The 24,146-nt window shown below is 43.2% G+C and overlaps 2 protein-coding genes across 5 annotated transcripts in view; one reads left to right on the top strand and one right to left on the bottom strand.

The window, feature by feature from the left end:
- The window catches only part of GOLGA1 (golgin A1), a 29,656-nt gene extending 19,977 nt beyond the window's left edge, over positions 1-9,679 (top strand). For all 4 annotated transcript variants that reach the window (XM_054007145.1, XM_054007146.1, XM_054007143.1 and 1 more), the window contains exons 18-24: positions 1,263-1,365; positions 1,872-2,023; positions 2,445-2,600; positions 3,533-3,592; positions 5,563-5,733; positions 6,295-6,381; positions 7,714-9,679. In XM_054007145.1, coding sequence (XP_053863120.1) covers positions 1,263-1,365; positions 1,872-2,023; positions 2,445-2,600; positions 3,533-3,592; positions 5,563-5,733; positions 6,295-6,381; positions 7,714-7,794 — 810 coding nt within the window. In that variant the 3' untranslated portion in view covers positions 7,795-9,679. The remainder of the gene's footprint in view (positions 1-1,262; positions 1,366-1,871; positions 2,024-2,444; positions 2,601-3,532; positions 3,593-5,562; positions 5,734-6,294; positions 6,382-7,713) is intronic.
- A 1,485-nt stretch (positions 9,680-11,164) lies between these two features.
- Positions 11,165-22,417, bottom strand: ARPC5L (actin related protein 2/3 complex subunit 5 like). The gene is made up of 4 exons (XM_054007147.1): positions 22,191-22,417; positions 17,419-17,491; positions 16,534-16,710; positions 11,165-12,232 (listed from the first exon to the last, which is right to left on the bottom strand). The coding sequence occupies exons 1-4, from the start codon at positions 22,328-22,330 to the stop codon at positions 12,170-12,172; spliced, it is 453 nt and encodes a 150-aa protein (XP_053863122.1). The 5' UTR covers positions 22,331-22,417; the 3' UTR covers positions 11,165-12,169.
- Between the last annotated feature and the right edge of the window lie 1,729 nt (positions 22,418-24,146).

Here is a 24,146-nt window from a genome sequence, read left to right as displayed (position 1 = left end):
TTTCTACTGGATCACAGCCTTGTTTGTGCTGTTAGAAAGTGGTCCCAAATTAATCCCAGAAATGTTTGCTGTGTGCTGACAACTTGGCATTCAAGGACCCACTGTCAAATCCAAGTTATTTTGTCTAGAAAAGTGTTCCTGGACAACATAAACCAATGCTTGTTTGTTGCTGGGACCTGGGTGTGTTGTCAGCCAAGCAATAGTGCAGGTCTCACTGAATCCAGCCTTCAGTACCACCTCTTTAGGTTTTTTTGCTCTTGGGAGTGAGTTGCAGATCTGACTCTTGAGGAATCCGTTAGATGGTCTCCAGGGTCACATAGGATGCCTAGGTTCTGGGTGGAAGTGATGCTTTCTGTTGCTTTTTACATGCCTATGTCCTGGAATGCAAACAGACAGGATTTTGAATGGGTTTGTGTTGACATATGGGATTATAAACCAAGTGTGCGGACATAGAATATTACATTATGTTTTCCTTTCCTGGATGGTGAGTATCTGCAGCTTAAATAGTGATTGAAGAACAGCAGCATATATTGCACATCCATAGCTGTTCTCTCCTAACGAAAGACTTGGTTTGCTGTAATCCAAAGTGAGCCCTGTTCTGTCCTCTGAAAAATTGATGGTCAGAAGACTTCAGCAGTCTCAATGTGACTTCGATCAGTTTTGGCCATTAGTTGTATTATTTTGCTAGGCATTGTAGTAATTAGCTGTGTAAACTAATCCGTACTCCCAGACCTCTAACCCGCATTCTGTATGGCCTGGAACTAGTATGTGTGTCTTAAAATTTTATTTGGGGGCAAAGAGGCACTGGCAGCAACAGCCAACTCCTCTACTTACCCCAAGATGCATCTCAAGCAGCCAGTGACCGTACTGGAGCCAGCCCAGTAACCTGACCTTGTTCTAGGCAATCTCTGTAAACGCACAGTGGTGCTGATCAGTATTCATCCTCCTGCTTCCTAGGTCCACCCACTGCAGAGCATTTTAAGCTGCAGTCCTGTATGGGTTTAAATTGGTAATTATTTCATAGCTGCCATCTGCTGGCCATGACAGAAGTTGCAATTCCAGTGTAGAGTTCACCCAAAGCAGTATCTTTTTTTCATTGAAGTTCTCGCCTGCTTTCAAACCCTCTCTCTCTTAATGAGGGACCAGCATTGGCTGAGGTAGTGATACTCTGTAACCCTTTGGCTAAGTCGCAGAAAGATTTTGGCATATGTGGGTTCTACATATTAACTGTTCCTGTCTACCTTCTTTTGTCCGTCTTCAAGGTTACAGATCTGATCTTACTGATAAAGGAAAAGGACCAGTTGATCAATGAAAAAACTGATGTGATTCTAAAAAAAGAGGAGGAGCTAAACCAACTCAGTCAAGGTTAGACCAAAGGAGTCTCCTCATCCCAAACTGCTTCACTTTGGTAAAGTCTCTGTAGCTCAGGGATTGCTTGACTCTAGTTTCTAACAATGCTAGCATTTTTAATTGGAAAAGGTGCAGAGAAGAGCATCCAGAATGACTTGGGGTTCCAAATAGCTTCCATACGAGGAGAGATTAAAAAGACTGGGACTGTCTTAGTAAAGAGATGACTAGGGGTGGGGGATATGAGAGGTCTATAAAATCATGACTGGTGTGGAGAAAGTGAGTAAGGACGTGTTATTTACCCCTTCTCAACACAAGAACTAGGAGTCACCTGGTTAAAGCTCTGAGGCAGCTTGCATTGATGTTCAGTCCACATTGTATTTGCCTCCTGCATCACTGGAGAGGGGAAATAGGCTTGATGCTCTCCCGCTTGCCTTCCGTGCAACTCACTCTGTTTACAGAAAATTAACAGAAGCTCCATTTTCTTCTCTGGAATGGCACTAACCATGTCTGTCCTGACCAAGGTCATGAAGCTCTCGTGCTGCAAACGCACCTGTTGCAGTCTGATATAGAAGCATGCAAGAGCCAAGCGGCAGAGAGGGAAGAAACAGCAGGAAAGCAGATCAGTGCTCTGAGGTTGAAGATGCAGGAGCAGCTGCTGGCCAGCGAGAGAAATGTGAGTGAAGTTGCAGGGCAGCTTCCTCTAGTCTTGTCAGGAAAACCAAAATGTGCAGAGACTTCAGCTCACCCTGCTGTGCCTGAGAGCAAACAAAACCTCTCCATGGGATGTGACAGGTCACCTCATCAACCCACCTGCTGCCTTGAAACCTCGCCAGAGCTGTCTGTATCTGTCACTGTGCACTTGGCCTAGAGAAACCCAATCCCCTTCAGGGTTTTTTAAGTGTCCTCTGAAAAGCAGCACCTCCATTAGACAGCTAGTGTCCCTTTGGGTGTCTGTCTCGGGTAGTTTCACAAATGAGAGATTGTCCTGCCCAAACTTACCATTTAAAAACACAGTGGAGCTTTATCTTTGGGTAGGGGCCCCTGACTGCCAAAGTTGTGGTCTCTGAGATTTGCTTTGCTCTTTACCTTTGAAGGTTTTGGCATTAGAAGCAGCAAGAGCCTTTAATAAGCACTTGTATCCTCCAGAAGACAGTGAGGTGGAACAAAACGGAGAGATGGCAGCTGCAGACATCCTTCAACTTCAGAAGGACAATAGAGACTTGGAGCAGCAAATTTCTGAGAAAAACAAGGTAACTGAAATACAGTGGAAATGGCTTTTCCCCATTTGGATCATCTGGCTTGTATTCCCGATTTGTCAGGCCTGCAAAAAAGCATGAAACTACAGGTAATATGTGACCCTAGGTACTAATGTCCTGCCCTCCCCCTGCAAAACCTGCTGCTGCCAAAGGATTTCCTGTCCCCTACCTCTGGAACAGCTTCCCACACCATGGTTCACTGCTCTGCCTTCTTTCTTTAGACCCACTTCTTCTAAGAAGCCTCATTATTAAGTGATGACAATATGCTCGGTGTTGTACAAGATATGAAGTCAAGGCAGAGCCTTCCATGGAAAGATTAGTCTAGAATACAGTCCTGGAAAGACAAGATCTATGGGGGAAGAAGTTACCTTATATTAGAATAAGGGATTACAAAATGTTCTTTTAGTGTGTGCCTTAAGGAAGAAGTGGGGATTGACCCACTGGCTTTAAGGGGATCGTTCCAGGCCTAGGACTTGTCTCCATATCTCCTTGTGCATGCACAGTTATCCATTGTAGCTGAGCTCTCTGCAGTCTTATGGAGCCATATAAATAACCGAAAATCCTGCTTCAGTGTCAGAAAAGCATCAGAATCTGATGCAGTGTCTTTCCCCTTGTGGCAGCCATGTTCCCTTTGTTTTCTGTTAACCTCACATTTTATCGCTCTAATGTCACATTAATCTGCACCAGGAATTAAAGTATAGCCTCCTCATCCCATTCCTGCTGCACTGTGTGGCTGAAAGAGCAGAGTATTCAGGCTTGTCAGATTACCCTTCTCCAGAGCCATTAACTTTGTTCAATGTCTGCCCCATTAGCTAAACTTTAATTGTGGGGGTTTTTCCATTTGAAAGTTGTAGGTCTGTGCGTGTTCAAATATGAAGCTTCCATGCTGTTAAGTTAATATCAGTTTCTGTCTTTTGTGTGTGTAGATGATAAAACAGTTACAGCAGAGAATGGCAGAGCTCAAAAAGACCCTGCAGAAAGAGCTGGTAAGTCTTTAGCCTTTCCAGCCCTGTGACATTGACAAGGTACTCATGCTGCCAGTTTTTAAAAACTTGCTGCCATCTGGATTGTAAACCCTTTGGGGTTGGGACTGTCTTCATATGTTTACAGAGTGCCCAGCAAAACAAATCCCCAGTCTGGGGATATAAATATTCATTAATCCCACAGATGCTCTAAGTGGTGGTAACCAGGATGTGAGTACTGTCAGTCAAGAACTTCAGCACAAGTAAATAATTATGCCAGCCCTGATCTTTTCTTTTGCACCTAGGGGAAATCCAAGATAGAAGCCAGAGCTGGTGAGGCCAGGTCACTGCAGCTCCTCTGATGTAAGGGCTGAGGGTTGGTTCACTGCACTTTGCGGTAATCAAGGGTTACTTTGTTCATCTCTGGAAACCTGCACTAGAAAACAAGAGATGATGTATTTCTTCATAGACTCTTCCTTGCTCTCACTTCACAGTGAATAAAAGGAGGTAGAACAGGGTTTGGGCACATCTTGGTGTAGTAAGTGAAGGCCCTAATGAAGGCCCAGTATGAGGCCTGAGGCCTGAACCAAACTAAAGTAATGGTCAAGACTTTGCTAATATAAAGCAAAATTAAGCTGTGAGCAAGAGGCAGGCCCTGCTCACAGAAGCTGGCAAGGAAAGGGCTGATGTTGCATAAATATATATCCATTTAGCATAGTTACAGTATAAACATGGTACCAAGATACACTATACCGGAACATTCCACAGATAACATGGAACAGGCCGACCCATCCCAATGACGGGCAAAAGGGTAAAATGATGGATAGAGTTGTTTTGATCGAACCAACAAGGTACAAGGTGCGAGGCGGTTCCTTACTACGTGGAGGGGTTGCACCTCAATACGTCAGGAGTGATGTGTAACTTGTTTGTACCTGTGTATAAAATGGATCCCTGGGGTGGTGTCTTTGTCCGGCCACGGGGGCAGTGGAAAGTCCCGCCACTGAGCCGGGTCCTTGCCAAGAGGCACTTTCTCGTAGTATGCCCTGAATTAGGCTCAGAAACCTACAGGGAACTGCAGTTGTGTCCGAGATCGCAATAAACCTGGCCGAGGTGCCTTTGTACCTTACTAGACTCTGTGGTCATTGGGGGGTTCTCGTCGGGTTTGCTGTGTCAGCTATCTGCGCAGAGCTGGGGCAGCACACAGAGGGAACACACGCACGCAGCCGAGTGATATCAACAGGAGAAAGCAGAAGCACCATACCGGTAGCATCTCTCAACACTTGGTTTTTTCTTTTGCTTGATAGTTACTGTGGGTTATAAAAGACCTGGCTCCAGGGTGACTCAGGATTCCCTGAGGCTTCTCCTTGGAGAGGGAAGCATTGAGATTTAATTGCTATTTAGCTGCCTTTGCAGGTCAATCTCACAGCCTTAGTGGTGTCCATCTTTGGGAAAGACTCTCCCCTGAAATCCTAGATAGAGGGGATGGAATGGTGAGCCCTGTCTTGATCAGCATTAGACCACTTGGTGCAGTCATCTAAGAAGTCATTTTTATTAAGTTTTGTAACATACCTGCCTTGAAAGTTTTTAAATGTCCTTTTGTTAGGCTTGGATGGCTCTGGAGTTGATAATGGGATACAGAGCCTTCCCCTCTACAATACCAATGTGAATCCTGCTCAGGTTAGAGGCAATACTCGTTGGCTTAGGTCCAGTTCCAGAAGTGGTTTGTGTGATGTAGACACCATTAGTAGCGTCTGTGCTGGCAGTCTGGGTAGAGGGACCAAGGATCTAATGGATGTGGAGACAATCACGATCTTCTCCCTACAAGTGGCTCTTTCAGGGTAAGGTGAGGAGAAGCTTTTGCTTGAGTGTTCCTGCCTGGCTATACCTGTCCTGTGGATAGAGGACTTCAGTCTCCAGTGCTATCAGGATAGCACCTTCCTCCGGGACTAAATTCATACCACGTTTAAGTATAAAATGCAGTTTTTCCTTTTCAGAAAATAAGGCCTGACAACGAGATCCCTGAAGTACGTGAGAAACCAAATTCTGAAGTGCCTAATGCTGCAATGACTGTCACAAACAACTCTGATTTAAATGATTCACGGGAGATCAACTTTGAATACCTTAAACATGTTGTACTAAAGTTCATGTCCTGCCGGGAAGCTGAGGTAAAGACGTGTTCTCACATCTAAGTTTGACTCACTCATGCTTACTAATAAACAAAAACTCCAACTGTAATTAAGATCTAGAAAGAGATCTGCAGCTGCAGTGTTGTTTAACTGCTTTAGTGTTTGAAGCACCAGCTGCATTCTGGTGTCCTGGTAAGATTCATCCATTTAAAATATTAGTAGAGGGTTTGAACAGACACTCAACACTAAAGATACATTAGGATATTGTATGTCTCCATCCTGCCTATACACCAGCTTGGTTAATCCTAGGAACTACTCAGGGTTACCATGGGAACCAAGTGCATTCTTCATTCAAATAAACCAGGTAAATTAAGTGCTTCCCCCAGACTATGCAAACCACAACAGAGACTGGAGAATCAAGAAAAGCGACCTGCCAAATGCACAGGAAGTGAGCTAACACAATCCACCCCTGTGAATGAGAGAGGATACAGAGGCTTCATACCAAACCTGCACAGATTCTCAGTGCTACCCCATAATCCCAGAGTGGACCTAGAGAGCTGGGAGTCTTGTAAAATGTTGTCAAATCTGTTTTTATTTCAGGCATTCCACCTAATTAAAGCTGTGTCCGTGTTACTTAACTTTTCACAAGAGGAAGAAAATATGCTCAAAGAAACGTTGGAATACAAGGTAAGTTTTGTTTTTATTTGTGTCCTCTCCTAGATGTCCCAGCACAAAACAGTGAGGATGTTCAGCAACATATTTCCCAAATTTTAGGTTCTGTATCTGACAATCGCTGTTTTCATGCAGTTAGCAGACCAGTGTGTTTACAAACATTTAAACATGTTTAGAGCAGATAAATTTCGTTGATTAAACAAGAACATACCTTTTGAGTAGTTTGCCATTTCATCCTCTTGCTGACAATTGTCATTTTTATTTTCTATCAGCCGAGCCCCAGTCAGCTTCCTGTTTTGTGCCTGAATCTCATTTAATAATGACCCACTACCGCCCCACAGAGATTAAAGAACTCAAATCATCTGTTTATTTTAGTCTCTGCTCTTTTTCTCATGTGGTAGTGATCACTGGCTGCTGTACCCCAGGGCATAGCGAGCTGCACTTTGCATTACATGGTTATTCGTGATTCATACTCACTCCATTTCTGCTCACAATGATAAATTCTTCTCTGTAGTGTTGCTGGAAGTGATGTATAAGACAGCAAAGGCAAATACAGGACAACTTTCCCATGCACCAGAAAAGTACTAAGGGCAGCATTGTGGGCTAATAGACTGTCTTGGGTAGGACGCTAGTAGCTCCTTAGTTCTAATCCTGGCTCCCAGAGGAAATGCTTAAGTGTTCAGAGCAGGGAGCAGAGTCAGAATTCTTGTGTTCTACTCTTGCCTTTGTCACCGATTTGCTGTGTGACCATGGAAGTCGCATAACCTGTTTCTGCTTGTTCCCATTATGTAAAATGAGAATTCTCACAGGGGGCATAAGGGAGATTCTACTAATGGATGTTTGTAAAGGGCTAGGTGGTGTTACCCCAAGCCCACTGTTCTGTCATTGTCTCTTCCTACTTGGATCAACAGAGTTAAGTTACCTATGTTCAGACTAGATATCTGAGTATACAAGAGGGATACGGGGTGCTGTTTCACAGCGGGTATTTTACATTTGATTTTAATCAGGGTTCTGTGATTACAAATTAAACTGTATGAAGTTAAAGGAACATTCAGTTGAAATAATGTAAATAAATAATCCTGTTATACATAATCAGCTAAATTTATGAAAGCAGAAGGAATATGTGCTGTTTAGACAATGAAAATCAGTGAAACCAGTTTCAATTTGATTCTTAGTTCTGAGGTGTGTGGGACGCAAATACTTTTCTGTTGCTTATGTTGTATAAATGTATGTTTGTTTTGTTTTTTATCAAATCATGGAGGCCCCCATGGGCTGATGTCCCTTGTTAAATCCTCATGATTTAAAAGAAGAGTCTAGGTTAATGTGTGTTGTGCTTTCCCATGCCAGATGTCGTGGTTTGGGTCAAAGCCATCTCCCAAAGGCAGTATCCGGCCATCCATCTCGAATCCCAGGACAGCATGGTCTTAAGGGAACTGGAAAATGGGCAATCAGCATCTAGCCTCTTTTTTCTGTGAAAAGGACTCTTCACACACTAGTTCAGGTGTGTCTTAATCACTGTCATTGCAGTATTTTGTACAAGAATTTTGACTAATTGTTTACAAAGATATACTGTACAAGCAGCATCCTTCACTGCAAATTGAAATTTTCTCTCTGGGGTGGATTCAGGGACTCTGTCTCAATCGCCTGTTAGCTGTGTAACAGCTATCTCCTTATGCTCATAAATCCTGTGTCTTAGCACCAAAGGGTTATATTAATTTCACTAAACATTGGTGGCGGTTCAGGATTTTGACATTTTACATTTGTCATGAAATACTAAAGGTCCATAACTCTAGGTACATACTGTAAAGCTTCCCTTTCTCATCGGGCACAGGTGGCAATGAAGGGGTGTTTGCTGGTGGTCCTGTGTTCAATTCCTGACTGTTCTAAAAGCTTTTTGGAGAACACAAACAAGGGGTATAACCAAAAACAAAGTGTTGCCTTGTTATACTGACCTAACGTGTTAGCATTTGTTCATATCACTGTGTAAATTTTACAGTGCATATATCCTGGCCTGCGGTCATGAAAACTGCACAGATGACATTTATTTAATTTTCAGAGAGAGCACAACTTTATAGTTGTCTGATTTTTACTTTTCTTAAAGAAAAAATTAATATTTAAAATGGTCTTAATTATAGTACCTAATACTCAGTTGCCTTTTAAACTAATGTACTAGTCTGTATCATAGGTTTAGTGGTGGGAAGAGAGGTAGTAAACCATTTTAAATACTTTTTAAAACTGAATTTCAGTTTATTGTAAACATAATTAAAAGAAGAGTTCCAGAGTTCTTATTGAAAGGAAAAAAATCTTAGTGATACAAAGGGCAAAGAACGTCAATATAATACCTTTGGTTTTTTTTCTTTACAAGTTTGCTAGTAGCAGACTTCTATAACTAACATCTGCTTCCCTCTAAAGCAGTATTGACTGGATCTGTTTCAGACTTTACATTTACCTGCAACTAAATTTACTTTGATTTTAAGGTAGTGGGCTTATTAGCTCTTTCCTGTCATACTATTCTTTAGTTGGAGCATGTTAGTCTTTTTAATGTAAAGGCAGAATTCAGCTTGTACGCAGCAGATTGTGGCTTGAATACTACGAACTTCCCTGGAGAGGAAGGACAGACTAAGCCCTGATCTGCCATACAGAGCTGGAGTAGAATTTTGCCCTTAGTCACTAACCACAAATTACCTTAAAAATGGGAAGCAGCAATTTGTCTGGCTTTGTTTAAAAAAAACTGAAGTTTATAAAAACTACATAGAAGATATAGAACTTAAACAGGCAGCAAGTTGCACAAAGGCTCTTGGCTATTGCTGAAAACAGTATTTGATAAAAATACATCTTGTTAATGAAAATTCAACATATACATAAGAGAATTTTAGACCAAATGCTTATGAATGTCTTACCGTAAAGAGTCACTGTAGTATTTTAACCTTACTGAGGATGTAGGAGTTGGCCTGTGCTAGTAGGAGTAATGTTAAAAGGAGTTTTATAAATCTTGTGGAATGAATCACATTACCCTTCTATTGGGGAAGAATAGCAACAAGATTTTCAGTAAACAGGCTCTGTCCTTATACCTAAGTAAACACCTTTAATAGCTTTAGCTTCATCTACAACATTACTCTCAATGGAGGGGCTCAAGGGCTGCCTTTACCTCAGTTAACGTACAATAACATACAAATGTAATGTGCGTTCATATTAGAAAATTTAATGAATCTTAAGGGGCAGAGACTTCCCTCTCCAAATGGAGTAAGGAGGGCTATGCCTGTGTGTACTTAGATCTAAAGTGTTCATTTTACTGTGATTATAAAAATTTCCATAAGATATCAAAGGAATTCAGACACTCAATTGCAATAGAGACCCTTGCTAATGTCTCTTGATGACAGTGGATCTAGGGCAGCTAAGTTCCAGTACGGTGATGCCTATCCTACTGTTCTTGTCAACCAGTGACTACCAGCATGCTGCCCAAGGACTTGTTTAGAAGCTGGTTTGAGTTGTTCCTTAACCTGCCATGGGTTGCTGTTTAACATGACGGAAAGCAGTCTCCCCAACTGGTTAGGGGATCAGGGTAAAGGGAACAAGGTGAGCTGTAGGCTAGAGAAACTTACAGTATCTGTTGAATAGCATAACTTCAGTTTGATCCTAAAGGTCCTTAATTTACCATGAGTTAGTTTTCCTGTGTTGAATTTTCTTTAACTATCAGAGCAAGAATAATCTATGGTGTGTATATATTAACAATTAATGTACTTTTCCTTCTATAGAAGCTCCTGGGGTGTGTATATAATCCTTTCTATGAATAGCTGCCTGTGGATTTTAATCTATTCCTTTGGTGTTGTAAATATGGATTGTATTATAGAACTCTGAAACAATTGAACTAATTTGTGGTGCAATATTTTTGATTAAAACTCTGGCCTTCTTTCTAATCATCTTATCATGGTATTCTAGTGTCAATGTACCAGGTACTTAACATGTAAAGGAGCTAACTGACCTTTGGGGAGGGGAGAACTGTTATACTTAACTCATGAACCCTACTTTCTTGTCAAGGGTAAGTGCGTGCTTTTTCTTTTCCTACCTTCTGTGGCTAGTATCTCTGCCAAGCCTGTGCATCAAGTGAGGGGAGGGTAACACCTACTGCAGGAGACCAAATTTCACTGAAGGTTGTGAGGTCCATTTATAAAGCCCAAGTTCAACTGCTGCCCTGGAGTTACAATCAAGTACCCTTTCATCCCTGCATGCCGCCTTTAGCCTGAAAAGTACCTGATTAAAAAGCCATCTTCCAGGAGTTTAGGGATGGTTCTTGAAGCAGTGCTGTAATGCCTCTTCAGTACATAGAACCCAGCAGCTGAGCCTTCAAGCTCTCATTTCTTAAGTTCAGTTAACCTTAAGAGGGGTGGGAGAGGGAGGTCTTTACCCAAAAAACAGCATGTTGTGCACTGATAACTTACCCTAAAGCCTTTGTTCCAGGTGCTTTCATGTGACAAGTTCCTCCAACCTTAACCCCCTGCATCTTAAGTCATAGTCCTTAGAGAAAGCAGGATCTACGTAAGATTTTGTAATTAAAAAAACCAGCCACTTTATAGGCTGTTTAATTTTTAATCACACAGCAGGACCCATTACTAGAGTAACTGGTTCTGGTCTTTTTCTAAAGATAACTGCAGTGCATCAGTGAGTTTCAAGTTTGTTTGTTTTTTTTACCTAAAGCTAAACTCCACTCCCCTGCTTTTGACTGGTGCTATATGATCCATAGCATTAACACAACATGCCAGGGTCTTCTCTCACACAGATGACTACGCAGCTTCATACATTAAAGATGTGCTGATAGTTTATTAGCTGGGTACTATTCAGAAAAGGTCCACTTCAAAGGGAGTGAATGTACTTCTGTTTAAAGATTAACATATCAGAGAGCTCCTATTCAGATGAGCAAGCACTCACTGTACTTAAATGCATAAAAGGCAAGGACACACTTTCCATTACAGCATTAGTTATACATGAAGCAGTTCCTTGCTCAGCTGGCATGAAGAGAAAAACTGAGCCCTCCCTTAATAACACCATATATTATATTTGGCACTTAACTTAATCGTCTGTTTATACATACAAATTAAATCAGGGCTAGAAAGAAAACATTCAAGTAAACACCGAGTGAGGCAAAGGTACAGTTAGAGGTGCTCATTCAGTCCATTTAAGAAAAGGCGACCTAGTTTAAAGCATGTCCTTTAGAGACAGTCAAGGTGGTGTAGATGTAAACAAGAGCACAATACAATGTGGAGGTGGGATCCTACACCAGGACTATTTCAGTACTAATTTGCCTTTGAATCAAGGGCAGTTAATCTAAATTGTAAAATTAAGTTATTTGACTCTTACAATCCAAGAGCTTTATTGATGCAGCAGGCACTTTACAATGAAACCAAACCAGTAGTCCAGCTAGTCCTGTGATTGTATGTACAAAGTCCCCTTTCAAATAAACATTTCCCCCCACCCCTCAATTGTGTCTACTGAAGCCACAGCACCTCTTCTTTTAAATAAGCAATACACACAGGATTTAATTACCTCTCCCCTTACCGTAATAAGAGCAGAATTTCTGCCTTCTGCTTTACCTTTAAACAAGGGATCAGAATGTCTCAGCTCCTATATTTGATAGTCAGAAAACACAGTAATATTTAATCTTTTCCCCAACCTTTAAAATTAGAAGCATTCCAGAGGTTTCCAAAGTTTCAGTAGATTGCAATGTCTAGAAAGATGGACCAGTGTCACTTCCGCTAATTCTTTCTTCTGAGTCCAAAACTGTTCATCTTGGTTCAAGTTAAGTCTTTTAAACAGTCTTTCTTGCTGTAAGAACTCTTACTATGGAACCTAGTCCACCTACCGCTAGTGCCTGTGAGGGTGGGAAAAGAAGATAGATATTACACATCAAATCACACCATTACACACACAAGGCATCTCAAACATAACAGCAGATATTAGCTAACCTCATTTCTGTACTTAATTGTAACACCAAGCAGTATATAGTTCACTTTTCCATGTGTTGCTAGAGCTCCTGAAATTCAGACATTATTCACTATTTAAGCATTTACTTCTTACTTTACATTTTCTTGCTCTTAAATCTTTGAAGTAGTCGTTTAAAAAAGGTTCCTTAATGAAAAATAGATTTCCTTAATAGGTGCTGGAATTAACATTACTGCTTAAGTTAATTCTTCTGAAAATGATAGGGTAACAAATCTGCAAGTGAACATGAAGCAGAAACAGCAGTTTTCGTTTTGTGGAATCTCACTTTCAGACACACTAGAAAGGAAATATGCCCACAGGATCTAGTATTAGTGTTACCAAGGAAGCATAACAGTTTGGCATTATGCTGCTGGTTCAAGAGTTGAACATTGGGTCAGCAGCAACTGCAGCCATTTTTGGAAAAGGCACTCTAAAGCCAAACATTGGGAACATATGATAGCGAGCCTTGTGGATAAGGGTGAAGCGGTGGATGTGGTATACCTAGACTTTAGTAAGGCATTTGATACGGTCTCGCATGATATTCTTATCGATAAACTAGGCAAATACAAATTAGATGGGGCTACTATAAGGTGGGTGCATAACTGGCTGGATAATCGTACTCAGAGAGTTGTTATTAATGGTTCCCAATCCTGCTGGAAAGGCGTAACGAGTGGGGTACCGCAGGGGTCTGTTTTGGGACCGGCTCTGTTCAATATCTTCATCAACGACTTAGATATTGGCATAGAAAGTACGCTTATTAAGTTTGCGGATGATACCAAACTGGGAGGGATTGCAACTACTTTGGAGGACAGGGTCATAATTCAAAATGATCTGGACAAATTGGAGAAATGGTCTGAGTTAAACAGGATGAAGTTTAACAAAGACAAATGCAAAGTGCTCCACTTAGGAAGGAAAAATCAATTTCACACATACAGAATGGGAAAAGACTGTCTAGGAAGGAGTACGGCAGAAAGGGATCTAGGGGTTATAGTGGACCACAAGCTAAATATGAGTCAACAGTGTGATGCTGTTGCAAAAAAAGCAAACATGATTCTGGGATGCATTAACAGGTGTGTTGTGAGCAAGACACGAGAAGTCATTCTTCCGCTCTACTCTGCTCTGGTTAGGCCTCAGCTGGAGTATTGTGTCCAGTTCTGGGCGCCGCATTTTAAAAAAGATGTGGAGAAACTGGAAAGGGTCCAAAGAAGAGCAACAAGAATGATTAAAGGTCTTGAGAACATGACCTATGAAGGAAGGCTGAAAGAATTGGGTTTGTTTAGTTTGGAAAAGAGAAGACTGAGAGGGGACATGATAGCAGTTTTCAGGTATATAAAAGGGTGTCATAAGGAGGAGGGAGAGAACTTGTTCACCTTAGCCTCTAAGGATAGAACCAGAAACAATGGGTTTAAACTGCAGCAAGGGAGGTCTAGATTGGACATTAGGAAAAAGTTCCTAACTGTCAGGGTGGTTAAACACTGGAACAAATTGCCTAGGGAGGTTGTGGAATCTCCGTCTCTGGAGATATTTAAGGGTAGGTTAGATAAATGTCTACTAGGGATGGTCTAGGCAGTATTTGGTCCTGCCATGCGGGCAGGGGACTGGACTCGATGACCTCTCGAGGTCCCTTCCAGTCCTAGAATCTATGAATCTATATTACTGGACAGTTTATCCCAACTTCTTAACAACATTAATAGAAACAGGAAATTATTTAACCCTCATAGAACTATTTAAGTTACATTAAGCTTTCACCTAAAGTCTGTGCAGGTACCTCCTGCAGTTGTGATTTTACAGAACAATTTAACTTCTGGTGGTAACAAGCCTTATGTTTATACTCTTTAGGCCCTGGTACAACTTATTCCCCAAATCACCAAGGAGAGATGAGCTAGTGGTTAGGGTGCTAAACTGGGATTTTTGACCTGGATTCAATTCCCAAATCTGCCCCGACTTCCTTCAGGACCTTGGGCAAATCTTTAGTCTCTATGCCTCAGTTTCCCCATCTGTACTATGGTGATAATAATCTCACTCTTCACAAGAGTGTTGTGATAGGTAGAATGAAGACTGCGAGGTTCTCAAGTATCTGAGGCAGCCTGGTTCTGTAAGACAAGCTATTGTATTATCAGAGCGCCCAAGGACACTTAAGGGAGACATTACTGTCAGACAGTAACCTAGTGACAGCCTGTAAACCATTCAAATTTAAGGGGATGGTGCAGAAAGACTCTAGGACAGACGACAAAGCTATTACCAATTCCACTGGAGATATTAATAAAACTTTGTATGACATTACCACAACTACAGAATCTGTCACCTGCCATAGTTCTGACTGGAAACAAGGTTCTTTTGTTTTTAGTCTAAGTTCCATACCCTGTGTACAAACAAACCAAAGCGTACCTACATTAGGGTCTAAAAGGTAGATATACTAGTGATTGGGAGAAACAGCTATACATGTATGTAATTAAGACTAGCAGACTAAATTGATAGATGCAATAAAAATGCAGCCTATGAAGTATTACAACCTAAGAACCTGGAGCAGGGAGTACTAGTGTCAAACATCTGCTGCTCTTAGAAAGTGCAATGTTATAATTGAGGCATCTATCTAAGAGGTGTGGGAGAGCCTGTGTGTAATGCACAAGCTGGGTGTGTAAGAATTCGTAAGTCTTTACCCACTTGAACCCAAGTCACAACTGAGAATGGTTTCTATATCTATTGCTAAAGCTGGGCTGACACGAATGTGAAAGGTACTGAAAGGGAGTGCTAGATCTCAAAGGACTAGACAGATGACTCCTCTCACCATGAATGAATAACTCTTCATACCAGTAGTACCATAAAGTAAAATGCAAGCAAAGCTTCAGTTTTGAAACAGGGCCAAGTCTACTTCAGAACTGCCTCATTCCTTTCGAAGTCTGGTGATGTGTGTAGGCTGTTTTTACATTTGGCTGCATACTCTGCATGGTAACAGTTCCCCAGCCAAGGCAGTATGCTGGGTAATTTCATACACCATGGGCCACCAATCCATAATAGCCAGAAACCATCATTTTCATTGGAAACAAAAAGCAAGCAGAAATATGTTCTTTGACATGTTCTCATGACAGCATCTCCTCCCACCCCCACATTTGAAATGACATTCTGCAAAGCAAGTGGCAGCTGCAGAAGTCTTCAGTGCAGTTACGAAGTATCACTGCTGTGTTGGTATCAGCAAATGTGTGTGTCCATGCCCAAAGGGCAAAGCCTTCAAGGTCTGAACACATCCCTTGTGCGGTTGTAGATGTACCCTGAATTTAAAGAGATTCCTTCCTTTAAATAGACTTTTCAAGACAGTTGTTCCACACTCAGACCTACACTCTACCCTGGGGAGAGGGGCTGAACAATCATTCCATACAGACCTATGCCTGCTCAAACATGCACCCTACCCAGGGGTGGCAGGAAGGAAAGTGTCAAAACAGTCTGTTGGCAGCAAGGCCCTCACCACACCCTTGTAGGATCACAGAACAGCCATTCCATAGGGGATCTTTGCCTCAGGATAGTACACGTCAGAGCAGTCATTCCATACTTGAACTCTAAGGTGGAGTGTGGATCCAAGTAGGAGCTTTTCTGTTGCAAGACTTCACAAGAGTTTCTCTTGCAAGTTAGAATTGTGCAACGATCACTGCTCAGTCTTGTACATCCAGATGCCAATTTATGGGAGTATGACAGGTGAAAGCTCTGACAGGTGTGTATTTCTCTAGCACATATCCAGAGGCCTATGCACCTCGCACTACACAGACACCGGATTAGAAAAATCACTTTCCCAGTCTAATACTTTGAATAATCAAGTCTCCGTTTACAAGTTCCTAGTTGGTAGATTCTACCACAAAGAAAAATATACCACTCTACCCAACTACATCATAATACTTCCACCTTATTCCTCCTTCCATGGACTCCCAACCTTCCTAAATGGCTGCAAGAAAAGATGGACTTTGAAGCCTACTAAGAGTTAATGAATCCAAGCTCTGGCAGACCAGTAGGGAAATGAATTCCCAAACAGTGTAGCCCTGTCATCAGATTCCTCCTCCAGCACCTCCACTGACCACAATTATATTATATGATTCTGCATAGGTACTGTTTCATAGAGCATTTAGAAACTCAGAAGATTTCCACCAATGATCCTACTGAACTGTGACTTCATGTTTAGGCAGCACTGAAAGAGAGACATACCTTTTCATGCCATTGAAGTAATATTGCACTGCTATTTTCTGTTGGCTTTTCAAATCCTTTATAAACGTACTTCATTAACAAATCAATACCATTTCTGTCTAACGAGTTTACTGCCTGTTCTATCTCACTGCTTTTAAAGGATGTCAGGACCTTAAGCACCACTCCCTGGGCCCGTTCCTGCAACGACAAGAGAAGTAAAATGACATCAGAACCTATTGCCCCAAAGAGCAAAAACAGCAAAATCTTAACTGTATCCAAAATGCACATTTACTCAGCTAATGACTTCTGCCTAACAGATAACATGCAATGGAACTGTCAGCTGGATATAAAAGGCTATGTCAGTTTGTGAACCATCAGGCTTTAGTTTTACCATTTTAAATTTCAGTAGTTAGGAGCATTTAAGAACCAACTTCTTTAAACATTAAGGATTGAAAAGGGTCAGTATTTCCTTCTGAGAAAACATGATGGGATTTGGTGGGTCAGTGGACCAGACTTGTAAATATCTTAGCAGCAAGTTTCTCCCACTTGCTATGCCCTAGCATAAACTTGCTATCCCACTCCATCCAGCCAGGTGTGTGCACCAAGGTGGAGAAGCCACATATACTGGATAGCTTCTAATATTCTTCTCCTAGAGTTTGCATAGTAAAGGTCCAGCCACCGAACAGAAGCAGTTACTAATCAAGGGTGTCTAAGTACAAATATACAGCATATACATTTTACAAGTGGTTCACATAATAGGTTATTAATGATCAGCTATTTATATTTTCAGAGAAATGTTATTTTAAAGTGTACTAACACTCCATAGCCAGGTCTATAAGGATCAGTGTGTCAGCACCTAAAGTGAACTAACAGTCACACAATTAGAAACCCAGAGGCTCCATTTACCTTTATTGCTTGGTTCTTCGTGTTCAAGGGAGAATTCCTTAAGGCTGTGTGGAAAGCTTGGAGCATATCACCTGTGCAGCACAGCAAGTCAAGGACCCAAATTGTTTAGATATTCTTAAAGATGATTAATAAGCATTCTATAAAGGACAGTTCAGAGCATTGGATATTCCAACACATCTAACTCGAGATAGTGGAAACAGGAAGCAAGGATCAACTGTAGCAACATACCACACCTTCTGATAAGGCTGTCATATCCCTCATTTTTAATATAGCTAAGACTATTGTGAATAGCCTTTTGAGAATTCTAAAGATCACCACAATTTGCTTTGTAATACAAAATACTTGATTTCAAAAAGACGTTGTAGTAGCAAAGTAGAGTGTCAAAGTGTGCACATCAAAAGGAAACTCAGTTCACGGTCAACAGATCTTTACTCTTACCACTGTTTCTAAATACTATCCATACTATACACAATAATGGCTGAGCATCACCATGAACTCAGAGATATCCCAGCTTGCCACAGAAATTACATTACTTAGAAAGAGCACAGTGGATACTGTGTAGACACTGAAATTCCAAAATAGCGTTATGGAGCTCAGGGTACATGTAACCTGCACGCAATCTAAAAAGGGTCTTATCCTGTCTTCAGTCAGAAAGCATTCCCAATTCTTTCAATAGGGTTTTGCTGAGAAAGGGCATGCAGGATTTTCACAGCTCCTAAAGCTAGAATTCACAAAGTAGGTGGATAAGAGCTCAGCGTCCAGAAGGAAGCCATGTTAGATTAGCTGTAAAAATAAAAACGTGTCCACTTGGGGATATCCAGAAGAAAATGTCATAAATTGGCAAGATGGCAGCTGCATTTACCAGCTTAAACAAGATTTAGTCTTTTCAAAACCAAACTACAACTTTAACTCAAATGTCATTTTTACCTTGCATATGGTTCTGGAGGCTGGAAATCCACCAAAGCTACAAATATCTAAATGCTTTTGAAAACAAATGCCCCAGGAAAATACTAAATATTAAATGGAATGAATTTATTACAAATGACAAGATTAATCAGAGTTGAACTACTCCTTATCTACAAAGTTACCCATAGAAGAAGATGAAAATATCGAACATGTGTTAAGAATGAAGCCTGAGCATCTGCTATGGGCAACTCAAGAAACATTAAGAGGAATCAACCAAAAGAATCCCTCCATTGAACAGTATGTAGAGAGAAAATTATGGGATTTAACTACATAGAAGACATGCAAGAAGCAGCCCAGGCTAGACAGATAGTAGAGCCTTGGTTGTATCCTAAGCACTATTTGACAGCATGGGAAAGATTCAGATCTATTTATGATTACAGATTACACAGATCTATTTATGAAAGGGAATGCATGCATACCTCATCTGGGAGGCATCCAATCCGGTCTCCTGCAAATCCTAAATGTAGCTATAGATGCACAGGAAAAGATACTGAAATGCAGTAGAGAATCTCAGGAAACAGGATTAAAAAGTTTATCCTCCCACAGGAGGAGAGTATGGAAACCTGAGCTTTGCCAATGAAGAGATGTTATCTTTTCTACATAAGTCAAATTACGGTAATGGAGCTAGGTAGTTTAGGGAATTCTATACTGCACAGTAAGAAGTCGCAAGTATCAGGCAATTAAATATAAATTTGAAAATGAATAAAAGATTCCAAAGAAATCAGCACCAGATTTATGTTCACAATGATTTTAATTAACTTTGTGATCCCAAGCCCTGAAACTACACCGCAAGAGTAAGATTGTTAAAGCCCGACAGCACAGCATGAAGGATTGCAAACAAGTGCTCATTTTGCTTCAAGGTCAATTTCCTCTTCACTTATAATTTTTAAAGCAATAGTTCACATCTGAGGTGACAGGAAATCCTTTGTAAGTTAAACTAAAGCCGACAAGACTTCACTGTTATAAAAACAGAAACCTCCTCATTCACCACACAAAACCTAAAACTTTGCAAATCAGCAAAGCCTTGTTCTCAGTTATTCAAACTGAGCTATGGAACCATCTGACCTTACAATCCAACATTCTCATTTGCTCAGTTCCAGGGATGCCAAGTAACAAGAATGGCATCCAGGGGGACAAGTCACCTAAAAAGTAACTTGGTATACTGGCAACTATAACTGGAAAACTCAAACAATTTGCTATTCATTTCTATCATGCTTATAAATACACGTAACAACAGGATGTTAATGAACTAATCTACTTCCTTAATTAATAGCAGAGCCCCTCTCTGAAATACATGCCAGTCCTGTGTTACCCCCAACTTCATATTTGGGTTTAAGAAATAATGCTGCCATAAAATAGTTAATTCAGTCATTCCCAACACTTGTTCAGATAGAAAAGTGCATCTTGGAGGACTTCATGAACCATCTTATTTGGTGAGGAAGAGCAGCCCAAGTGACAGCTGCCACTCAGGAAGAATTCTGATCAATATAAAGAGATCAGCACATAGTGCAACTAGTTACTAATCAAAGTATACAACATAGAATAGTTTATTGGCCTGCTGCCTAATTTAATTTTTACAGTGACAGAATCTTAACTACATAATATGGATATAAGATAGCTCAGAGGATTGGTAATGAAATACAGATCCTGGCATCTTTAGATGACAGACTAGAATCCAGCCCAGGTCTGATGGCTGTTCAGACCAATCTGAAATGATTTGGTGGGGCTTAGTCCAGCCCCCTAATGGAGAGAAGTCCCACATCACAGAAACCACCACAATTATCTTTTAACAGGTTGAGCAGTGAATGGGGAGAATGAACTTTGTCATCTCTACATGTGGTAAAGCAGTCACTATTGATATATATTAGTGATGGGTGCAAGCCTGTGGGTGGAAGACATAAGCCTCCCCGGCTATCAAGCACTTTACTCTGGGTTACACTGTGAAAAAAGATCTGCACAACTCCAACTGGTATTTTCTAAGATGCACAGACAAACTAAAACTACTATTTCTCCTCCCAGTCAGAGGCCATCCTGCTCTCTCTCCCCCCTACACTTGTAGGCTTCATTTTAAAAACATATTGTGTCAAGGAGCCTCCTTGCTTTCATCTTCTGAACAGGAACCTTAATAAAAGGAATAATCTGGGTTAGGTCCCAGTGTGGCTGGTGGCAGAGTTATTTTAAGCACATTTACATCAGTTTGGCTCAATTAACTCACTTCAAAACACACTGTCCTACTTGAAAAATTATTTCAGAAATGGGATGAGGCAATGGAACATTCTCCTTCTATATAAGGCTCTCTGTCCACTTCTGTCTGCAACCCCTAATTAGGTAACTTAATTTGCTTCCAATTTTTCTATCAACAATTCAATATAAACTATGAATTACAACCAACTGATACAAAAATTGAGATCAGATCTCACATAATCCCCAATATGCAAAGCTAGTACCCGCAACTAGAAATCAGGTTCTTTCCGATTTCAGGATCTGGTTAGAATTCCACAGGCAAAGAGATACCAATCTTAATCCAAGTTAGAGCACAGTCTAGGGCTTGCTTTCATTTCCCATGTTTGCTGCTTTCTTTTCTTTATCAGCCAAGTGGAGTTTTCAATTTTGCAAACTATCATATAAAGATGAGCAAAATAATTATTTCTTGTAAACAGAAAGTGCGATGGATATTAGAACTCATGAAACTGGCCAGAAAAAGACAGATTAAAAAAAGGAGAGATGGGTTAAGATAACATTTTGGGGAGCCAAGCATTTTTAGCTTTAAACAGATGTTATAAGGGAATTATGTAAATGAGTCATACCTAGGAGCATTAAGGAATACCTCAGAACAGATCAAAAATTATACTTTTAGCACTTCTCCAATTATAGGTATTTTCAGTTGTGCACAGCTACTTAATCTCACCAAATTTATATTCATGACTAAATTTACAAAGCACTTCGGGAAATGCATGTTTCACACTAAATTTTGAAAGATGAGACCCTCACCCCCTTTAAGGCTATAAAGGCAATAATGCCCACACGGCAACCAGGGACTGTGTGGTGTTAAAAGACATATGCAACATAAACTGTTGCTAAAGGAGAGATTTTCAACAGTACAAATGGTAGGTAGGCCTCCTATACTTATGGAAAGTCAACTGGGAGTTAGCTAGCTTTCTGCCAAGTGTTCCTTTGAAAATCCCCCTCAGAGTAACAGTAAATCTTCCTAACAGGATACACATTCTAATACATGCGTGTCTGAGCAAAGTAACAGCTAATAATATTGATTTTTAAAGCAGTATCAGCATCATCTGAGTAGTACCCAGTGAAAGGAATGCTTCAGTTCACCCATCAGAGCTATTGCTTCAGGCTTTCTGCAACCTCAGGCAGACATCACTGCTGGGATTACACTTTGGATGGGTTTACAGTTTTCTTTGCAACTACAAAAAAAAAATGAACATTGAATCTCTGTCCGGCCTCCCCTTCACCAGCTTGTTCTCGGCTCCCCCCGGACACTGCTAGAACAGGTGCAGAGTCACACTCCGGACTAAGAGGCCGGACAGTTTTCTAGCCCTAGCAGCAGCAGCGCCTCAGCACAGACCACACCGGCCTGGCGCGGATTGGATTCAGCGAGGCGGGCGACATGCCGTGAAACCCCATTTCCTGCACGAGCGCTGCAGAGACAGGTGGTGTCCAACCGCCGCCCCGGAGCGGCCCCGCGCGGACACCGCCCGCCCCGCCCCCGCCGCCCGGCGCCCCACTCCCCGGAGGCGGGGCCCTGCAGCCCGTGGGGCCGCCGGGCCCGGGGCTCCCCAGAAGGATATTGCCTCAGCAGCGCCTCCACCTCGGGAACCGGGTCCGGCTCGGCCGCCGCCGCCTCGTCCGGCTCCTCCACGAACTTGTTCTCGTCGTACTCGTCGATGTCCAGGCGGCGGAAGCGCGAGGAGAGCGTGTTCCGGGCCATGCCGGCGGAGAGGCCGCTTCGCCTCGCCTCGCTTCACAGCCTCGAGCGTCCGCGAGCCCCGCGCGCCGCTTCCGGGAAGGGGCGGAACCGGAAACCCCGCCCGCCCGTGGAGGAGCGGGAAGGGCGGAGGCGGAGCTTGGCTGTGAGGCGAGACTGGCAGAGCCTCGGGGAGGCGGGGCACAGCGGGCGTGGGGGAGGGGCAGGGACTCTGGGGAGGCGGGGCACAGCGGGCGTGGGGGAGGGGCGGGGACTCTGGGGAGGCGGGGCTGAGCGGGCGTGGGGGAGGGGCGGGGACTCTGGGGAGGCGGGGCACAGCGGGCGTGGGGGAGGGGCAGGGACTCTGGGGAGGCGGGGCACAGCGGGCGTGGGGGAGGGGCGGGGACTCTGGGGAGGCGGGACTGAGCGGGCGTGGGGGAGGGGCAGGGACTCTGGGGAGGCGGGGCTGAGCGGGCGTGGGGGAGGGGCGGGGACTCTGGGGAGGCGGAGCACAGCGGGCGTGGGGGAGGGGCAGGGACTCTGGGGAGGCGGGGCACAGCGGGCGTGGGGGAGGGGCAGGGACTCTGGGGAGGCGGGGCACAGCGGGCGTGGGGGAGGGGCGGGGACTCTGGGGAGGCGGGGCTGAGTGGACGTGGGGGAGGGGCAGGGACTCTGGGGAGGACTCGCCCCGCCAGCTCCATGCGGGGCCTGTCAGGGAGGGGGCCCCAGCGGGGAGTTCTCAGTTTTGTGTTGCTGGAGGTTTCATTACTTGACAATCTTTAATTGAAGATTAATCTTTAATTGCTGGAAGCTCCAGGATGATCCTGGAGGGTTGGTAAGCCTAGCAGAAGCAGGTGCTGTTTGCCCCACTCGGGGAGCTGTGTAGCCCCCAGCACCAGAGCCCTGCCTATAAACACAGGCAACTGGGGCAAGCAGCTACCGGGCCTTGGGGCAGCCCGGAGCTAGGCCTCCCCACCGCTGCTGCAGTTGCAACTGGTAGAGAAGTGCCCAGAGGAATGAGGTCAAGGCTTGGCTGGGTGCAGTGCATTGCACAGCCACAGTGAACTCCAGACCTTACCCTTCGTGTCATCAATGGAAGGAGAAGTTGGCTAAAAGCTGCTGTAAGGAGGTGAGTGCTGTCACTTTGTTCTAAATCAGCAGTTCTCAACCAGGGGCCCGGGGACCCATGAGCAGGTTTCAGGGGCTCCCCCAAGCAGGGCTGGCATTGGACTCACTGGGGCCCAAGGGCAGAAAGATGAAGCCCCACCACCAAGGGCTGAAGCCATAGGTGCTGACTTCCCCTGTTTCTTGTAGGTGCTCGACCCCGCCCCCACTCCGCATCTTCCATGAGGACCTGCCCCCAAAGTCCCCATCCCAACTCTGACCCCTCCCTGCCACTATTCCAACTCTTTCCCCAAATCCCTGCCCTGGCCTCGCCTCTTCCCCCAAGCGCCACCCCCCAAGCGTGCTAACGCTGCCAAATACCTGGGAAGCGCTGGGAGATAGGCAGAGGAGTGCGGAAGCAGCATGCTCAGCGGGGGAGGGGAGCTGGGCTGCCAGTGGATGCAGAGCACCCACTAATTTTTCCCTGTGGGTGCTCCAGCCCCGGAGCACCCACAGAGTCAGTGCCTATGACTGAAGCCAAAGCCTGAGCAGCTTGGCATGGAGCCCCATGCCATTGCCCTGCTTGCTATCACTAATGTAGGCCTTGGCTTTTATATGCAGAAAAACAGTTGTGCACAGGTGGGCTGTGGTGTTTTTAGATCACGTTGGCGGTAGGTGGGAGGCTCAGAAAGAAAAAGGTTGAAAACCCCTATTCTAAACCATAATAAATCTAGGA

The sequence above is a fragment of the Malaclemys terrapin genome, chromosome 17 (assembly GCF_027887155.1).
Source record: "Malaclemys terrapin pileata isolate rMalTer1 chromosome 17, rMalTer1.hap1, whole genome shotgun sequence".
Classification (NCBI taxonomy): domain Eukaryota; kingdom Metazoa; phylum Chordata; order Testudines; family Emydidae; genus Malaclemys; species Malaclemys terrapin.
This window is presented reverse-complemented; position numbering and strand designations above follow the sequence as displayed.